At 32.1% G+C, this 8,201-nt stretch overlaps 1 protein-coding gene across 1 annotated transcript in view; it reads left to right on the top strand.

Annotated features, from left to right (window-relative positions):
* LOC107647546 (casein kinase 1-like protein 4) overlaps positions 1 to 2,082 on the top strand; it is a 6,387-nt gene extending 4,305 nt beyond the window's left edge. The window contains exons 12-15 of the mRNA XM_021105085.1: positions 272 to 348; positions 629 to 686; positions 1,376 to 1,503; positions 1,845 to 2,082. Of these exons, the coding sequence (XP_020960744.1) occupies positions 272 to 348; positions 629 to 686; positions 1,376 to 1,503; positions 1,845 to 2,024 (443 nt within the window). The 3' untranslated portion in view covers positions 2,025 to 2,082. The remainder of the gene's footprint in view (positions 1 to 271; positions 349 to 628; positions 687 to 1,375; positions 1,504 to 1,844) is intronic.

Genomic DNA, 8,201 nt, shown 5'->3' with positions numbered 1-8,201 from the left:
ACTAAAAATATTAGTCAAAAACAATAAATTTTATTAGTAATAGAATATTTCTCAAAATTGATATCGTTGTGTTCTTTTGTATATTATGCTTATAATGAGCTTTCTTGCTCAGTTCCTTGTAAGTACTTCAGTCCAAGCCGCCATTTTCTCTATTTTTAATGTTAGTTTATTGTTTATCGGTTAATATATATATATATCCATGTAAGATTGTAATATCACAGTTTTCTTTGTTAGTATTGTAATAAAATCTTTAAATTTTGTTTTCTGGCAGGATATGATGATTTATTTGACTGGACCATTCTAAAATATCAGCAAATGCGGCAGACAAAGACGTTAATTGAATCAAATGTTAGTTATGCTTGGCTTGGCCTACTTTAATTTAATTTATTTTAATAGCAAATTTAGATAAATAATATTACTTATCGTTGGACTACCAAGAAAAATTCTCGACCAGTAGAGAGATTTCGAAAAAGAATCAAGCAAGAGAATATAAGATGAGAAGACATCTTATATTCTCTTGTTTGATTTTTTCTAAAAAAAATTTCGTTTATGATAGTCCAACACTTGTTAGGTGTTGTATATATCATGGTTTGTTTCTCACATAGCTTGAGTTTCTGGCAATTTGTAGCCTCCAATAATTGCTGTTCGTAGCAATCTACAACCAAAGGATGGTGACAACCAACAAGGTAATCAAGTGTTATTATTCACAAATTTTCACATCATCAAAATATCCCAATTCCCACCTTAGCTTGAACTCTGTGGATTATAACTTTTCAGACTAATATATAATATCCCAATTAGGTTCACCAGAATTTTCCTAAAGGATTAATGTCCTACAAATTTTAATAATCAAAGTTTCTTAATCAATGATTATTAATATTGGACATGTTGGGTCTTTTATAGTCTTTTAATTAATGTTGTCACAGTTATATACGTGTCTGTTAACGTGCATGACGTGTTTATTTCGTAATTTAAGATATGTATATAGCTACCATAGAATTATTTGGGAGAGAAATCGAAGTTAAAATCTAATATATCCAATATTAATAATCTTTAGAAATGTATTTAATAGTTTAAAATTTTTTAAAACTTAATCTACTAATCTTTACAAAAAAAAAAAATTTGTGTCGAAATATAAAATATACAAATAAAAATTTCAGTGATATTACGTGACTAAGTTATTTTTGTAATTAAGTTTAATCAAATTAATTTAGTAATTTATTAGTACAATAAAAATTAACTAAAAAAAGAAGAGATAACACATAAGAAAAAATATATTAAACTTATTTATAATTTATTTACCTAATATTTGAAAGATTCATAGTACTGTGAAGTCTGCTAAACACATTGTGATAGTTTTAAGTTTCATTTTCAGGAGTTAGTGATGTTACTCAAGATATTGTGGCAAAACCATCGATTAATACTGATAATCCTCATGTTAGCATAAACAGCAAGAAATCTAATGCTCAGAAATGTAACGACAAGGTTCCCATCGAAAAACATGTACAACTCCTATATGTTTAAAATTTCTCCACTGTTTTCTTCCATCTATCTATTCCTCTTTCAAATATAAACGAATTGAATACTCATTTTTTTCTACAAATTTATTTTTTATACATAGAATTATTTGTGTATTTCTAACTAACAACTTAAGCTTACAATAAAAATTATTAAGCCTAGAGACTTGTAAAAAAAAAAAATTTATCACAAGACAGAGAATTAATTTGGATTGATTTTTGAAAAAAATATTTATTTTTTATCTTTTTTAAAAAGATATTTTGAATCAATTTGTAGTGAACTGAAATTATTAATTTGACGAGTTTGATCATTTTTAATTTTTGCAGACAGAGAAGAATAGTGATTTATCTATTTCCAGCAGCATGCCCAGAGTTTTCATAGAAAATGTTTCAAAACTTAGAATTCCAGCAGAAGCCTCAAATCAGGGTTGTGTATCTGCCAATAATAACTATGGTAACCCAAGAACTTCTGTACCTACGTTACGTAGAACTTTTTCAACAAATTAAAATAGTGTGTAAAAAAAAAAAAAACTATAATTTCAATCTGATGAACTGTGTCATGTTATATAGGGAAAAAGGGATTAATTTTATTAACTAACAATTAACTATTAAGTAATGATTGAGAAAGCAATGAGTTATAGCTCAAATGGTATAGTCTCCTTATACTCAATTAAAAAATTGCGGGTTCGAGTATTCTATCTTTAATAAAAAAAAAAGTAATGATTGAGAAAGAATTTAAAAAAAAATTGGCTAATTATTGGATTTAGAACTTCATTCAGAATGTTCATTATTAATATTTGATAAAAATACTCCTTTTTTATATTGATTTTCATATCTTCTATAAACATACAAAATCAACTATATTTATACACATTGCTTCTTCATATACGTTCTTTTAATTTTTTTCTCAATTATTTAATAAAATATAATTTTTTGTCTTATATTTTTTAAGTAAGACAAAAAATTTCACTCCCATTAGTTTCAGAATAATTGGACATATCAATACATAATAAACAATTTATAATTTTGTCTTATTTCAATTCAACACATGGTCCATCACAAATCACAATTAAAAATAAAAAAATAATAATACTACAATAAAACTTAGTATATATGTCATTTCTGTCCCTGTTGTTCCGAATAAAAAACACCCTTTTATAGTTCGAAAACTCCATTTCAAACTATCCATGTAATTGAAATAAAAAAAATTATTATTTCCTCAAATATGATTTTTGGACTTTAATTTTCTAAATACAATTTTTTTTGTATTTAAGTAAGTTCGCCGAATCCCGGCGAATTCTATAAAAATTGGCAATTTCGTCTAATCCCGGCGAATTCCACTCAAATTTTTTTTAATCACGCGCTTTTACAGTATACAGGAGTACACAAAAATACACGGATAACAAACATGACTTTTTCAAAGATTTTTCTAATTGTAAATTAAAAAAAATAAGTCATATTTAACAATGGCAATCATTGTTATCGTCTTTAAAAATATATAAGTACACTGGAATAAGTCATATTTAACAAAAAAAGTTTTAATTATAAATTAAAAAAATAACTATTTCTCAAAAATAATCCACTACAATATGGCTTATTTTTTTTAATTTATAATTAGAAAAATCCTTGAAGAAGTCATGCTTGTTGTTCGTGTATTTTTATGTACTCTTATATACTGTTTGTAGATCTATATACTATTTTCTAGACATAAAAATACGTGTTTGAAAAAAACTTGAGTGGAATTCGCCGGGAGTTAGGCGAACTTGCCAATTTTTATAGAGTTCACCTGGGTCCAGCGAACTTGCTTAAATGAAAAAAAAAATGTATTTAGGAAATTAAAGTCCAAAAACCATGTTGGGAAAATAACAATTTTTTTTAATTTTAAAATTGAAAAAAATCCAAAAAAAAAAATTATTGATTTAAGTGGCATTTAACATATCAACAGTTTATCGGTTAAAAAGATTACTTAGACTAATTATTTATAGAATCTCGCTAAGGAACTAATGGAGTATTTATACAATGTGTACCATGGATTGTTTATTTGACTCAATTTAAATTAAAATTGAAAATGGACCCACTTTTTACCCTAGTGTAACAAAACCCTTAGTTTCAATTTAATTTTAACCATCCCATCCTTATTTTAAATTTTACCCAATCCCTTCTTTGTGAACGACGGCACACTTCTCACCCTCTCCCTTGCGAGCTCCGATAACCATCTCATTATAGCGCCGCCGACTGACACTGCATCTCCCTCATCACCTTTCAGCTCCCGACCCACCCCATTCTCAACTGAACATCCAGCCCCCATCGGAGTAGATTCCACCGCAGTCAACCAGCCTCTCTTGCATGCGCGTTTTAGCCTGCAGAACACGCCTCTCCTCCCTCACGCCGGCCTTCTTCCCATCGCGGGTCTCCATCTCATCTGTCGGTGTCGCAGTTCAAGCCCCGCCGTCGTCGTTTCGGTCGCGCGTTCTGGTGAGTGGCTCGACCCTCTCTCTAGCGGCAGCAACCATCCTTGTGGTCCCGTTCTGCCTCTGTCTCACCCTTGAGGTTAACGGTGAACAGCTCGGCCCTGTTTCCTGCAACGGCACCATCTCCCACTGCTGATAAGGTTGGATAATGAATATGCTTACCTGATGAATTTTATTTTGCGTGTAACTCGATGTTCATGCGTAGATTTTGTAGTTGGATTTGATCAGGTTGTTTTTCTAAATTAGAACACCTGAATTTTTTGGGAACGTATTGTTTAAGTTGATGCTTGATGAGCGGATATTTTATACGCTTTTTTGGCATCATTTTCATATAGTTTTCAGCATTTATGTTTAAGTTTTCATAGGTTTTAGTGTAAAATTCATATTTTTGGATTCTACTTTAAGTTTGTGTGTTTTTATGCAATTTCAGGTATTTTTTGGCTGAAATTGAGGAGTTGGAGCAAAAGTCTGATTCAGAGACAGAGAAAGTGCTGCAGATGCTGTCAGGATCTGACCTCCTTGCATTTGAAAGAGCTTTTCTGTAGCTACAAAAGTTCAAATAGAGCGTTCTTAACGGATATGGAAAGCTAACATCTAGAGCTTTCCATCAATGTATAATAGTCCATACATTGCTTCAGAATTGAAGGCTCAAAACTGGTGTTTAGCGCTAGCCTCCTGCCCTATTTTGGCGTCTAGCACCCAAAGGAGAAGACACCATCATTTAACACCCTAAAGGCCTCCTAGCACGTGGATCTCATTCAAGCTCAGCCCAAACACTCACCAAATGGGCCCCAGAAGTAGATTTTAGCACTAAAAGACTATTTTGCCCTTCTTATGTAATCCTTAGTCATTAGTCTAGTATTTATTTGAGAACATTTACACTTTTCAGAGGTTCTCCACCACTTTACACGTTTATCATTGTATTTTCTATCAGTATGAGTTTCTAAACCTTCTATGTTGAAGGGAGGAGCTCTGCTGAGTTTTATGGATTAATAAAGTACTATTGTTCTATCTCAATACATGTTTGATTCTCTATTTTAAGATGTATATCCGTTCTTCATCATTATGAATGCGTTGAATCGCACAAGGTTATTCATTGGACAATGATGAACCACTAGCTTGATTATACATCTCCTAGACGGCTAATCCACGACTTCGTTGAGGACTTCTCGACACCAGTTCAGCCGAGGTATGGGAAGATTAAAGTCTTTGTGGTAGAGGCTAGAACCAAATTCGACATTGTCTGTGGCGTTTTGAGTAGGATCACTAAAGAGAATGAATTGCAAGAGCTTCACCCTCAATAAGACTGGATGGACTAACCCTGAGGTTCAGATCTGGAGGAGTATTGGCGATCTCTTAAGAAAGGCGTTGATCACATACAGCCTGCCATAGAAGAAATCATTCACAGTTGAAGAACCAAAGGCGTAGCATTCTCTGATCTGGAAGATTCGACCTTGTCTGTGGCGTTTTGAGTAGGATCACTACAGAGAATGAACTGCAAGAGCTTCACCCTCAATCAAACTGGATCCATACTAACCCTGGAGTTCAGATCTGGAGGAGTATTGGCGATCTCTTAAGAAAGGCATTGATCACATACAGCCTGCCATAGAAGAAATCATTCACAGTTGAAGAAGACAGTAAGACTGGATTGATCCAGAAGAACAAAGCATCTCCAAGCCTTAACCATCTTCATATCATTGCTTTCACCATCAACTGAGTAACGTTTTATTTATTTTCCTTTTATGCAAATTAAACAAACAAACAACTCTTCTATCCGCCTAACTAAGATCTACAAGATAACCATAGCTTGCTTCAAATCACAATCCTCGTGGGATTGACCCTGACTCACTCAGGTATTACTTGGATGACCCAGTGCACTTATTGGTTCAATTGTGCAAAGTGTAATTCCGCGCTACCAATGCTCTTGATGGCTATGTTGGTGTTTTCTTTAGGGCGAAAAATTTTGTTCATGCTCGAATTAGAAAGGACAGTGGTCCTGGTTTTCAAGCAATTGATTTGTATTTGTTTTGATTTTTCTTGACTTGTTTGAATCATGTAGATTTTGTTAGTTATGATTTTGTTAGGTAAGGTTTTACTTTTAATTCATTTTTATTTTTTTTAATGCTTATCAAGTTAAGTGTATGGCATTTCTTATGGTAGTTTGTGATAATTCGTCTAATAAGTTAACGTGCTTGTATTGCTTATAGAAGTAAATGGCTTATGTTTATTTGATTTGATTAATATAATAATTTTCATATGCTGGTATGTCATTTATATGGTTGTGCTGGTTTACGTTTTTTTTTTTACTTTCTTCATTTTTTCATGACTTAATAGTTCATATTTATTTTGTTGTTCAGTGTTATTTCATCTGGTTTTTTTTTCTAAACAACAGATTCGCAGATTGGTCTTTGAGTCCCTTTGAAGCCTTTATTTAGTTCAATTATGTATTTTTGTATTATTGCTTTCATTTGAGAACTTGGTAATTTTTTTACGAACCACATAATTTAAGTAGTTTTCTAGGTGTTTATAGCGGCCTACAAGTGCTGATGGGCAACTACGACGCTTTGTGCGCTTGTGGTTATCTTGATGCGTCCCTATTTGAGTTGATTTAATTAGTGAATATAAGACAGATGATTACTTTAAAATATATCTGGATGGTTGTTTTGAACTCAAGTGATCGGATTTTTTTTTTTTTTTTTTTTTTTTTTTTTTTTTTTGCATTTTGTTGGATTTTTAGAAACATAGTTTTTCTATATTCCTGTTAATAGCAATTGGGCATATTGGTTTTTTGTGTCATTTTAAAGCTCCAATTAAGCTAGTGTTTGTGTATGTCTTTCTTAGATTCTTTAATGAACTCGTAATTTTGTCATGAATCACGCGAATTTAGGAGTCTTGGTGTTTGTAGTGGACAACTAGTGTTACTGGTCAATTGTGACACATTGTGCGCTTGTTGATATTGTGATGTGTCCTGAATTAATCTGATCAGGTGATTGATCAGGTGATTTTAATTTTGGAAGACAAAGCTAAACCTGGATGCCGCAACATACCATAAAACAAGCGTAAGGAAGTGACTTCACCATTCACAGGACCCAGCACGAGAACACTGAGACAACGAGCCGAAGGATTACCACATGTTAAAAATGTCTACAAGAGAAAAAAGTAGCATATTTAAATTTATTTATTACAATAGAATTGCTTATTAAACTTATTTACTGGTTGGAGTCTTGAGGTTTTGTTTTTGGGAATTGATGAGGAGTAACATGTGGTTGCTCATTCATTTTCTGAATTTGGCTGAATGTGTTAGTAGAATATCTTTCAATCATGACTTGCTTATCAGGTATAAAAAATAACCATCCATTTTGTCTAAGAAAATAACCATCCGATTCCATATTTAAATAACCATCCAATATATTATGTCTATATATAGGGATTTTATTTTTCCAATGCAAATTGCTTGTTGAACTAATTCACCAATTGGAGTCTTGACGTTTTGTTTATGAGACTTGATGAGGACTAACATGTGGTTGCTCATTCATTTTATGTACATGGATGAATGTGCTGTTAGAATATCTTTCGATCATGACATACCTACTAGACATAAAAAATAACCATCTATTTTGTCTAAGAAAATAACCATCCAATTCCATATGAAACTGACGATCCAGTTTATAATATCTAAATACAGGAAATTTTTTTTCCAATGCAAAATGCTTGTTGAGCTAATTCACCAATTGGAGTCTTGAGGTTTTGTTTTTGGGAATTGATGAGGAGTAACATGTGGTTGCTCATTCATTTTTTGAATTTGGCTGAATGTATTGGTAGAATATCTTTCAATCATGATGTTGGATTACCATGTGTTCATAACACGCAGCGGAAGAAAAGAATGTAATCCTAAAAAGATCTATTTTTTGCTTAAACTTTATTCCAATAATAAATATATAATAGATCAGATCTAAATACCTTTAGACGTTTTAGTAAAAATCACTTTCTCCTTCGATGGTACAAAGGCGCTATGCGTATCCACACCGAAACCAACCTTTACTGTCAACTCCTTGACCAATGGACATCTGATCTAAATTGAGAAATCTCTTGCAACTCTTTGCACGCCATAAAATTCTTCTCCAAGAATCAGGCTCACATACGTTTATGTGTGTAGAGATAACGGAATAAAACTCTTGTTATTCTCGTCTGCTTTTCTGTACTCTTGACGTAC

Source organism: Arachis ipaensis, chromosome B06 (genome assembly GCF_000816755.2).
Source record: "Arachis ipaensis cultivar K30076 chromosome B06, Araip1.1, whole genome shotgun sequence".
Lineage (NCBI taxonomy): Eukaryota > Viridiplantae > Streptophyta > Magnoliopsida > Fabales > Fabaceae > Arachis > Arachis ipaensis.
This window is presented reverse-complemented; position numbering and strand designations above follow the sequence as displayed.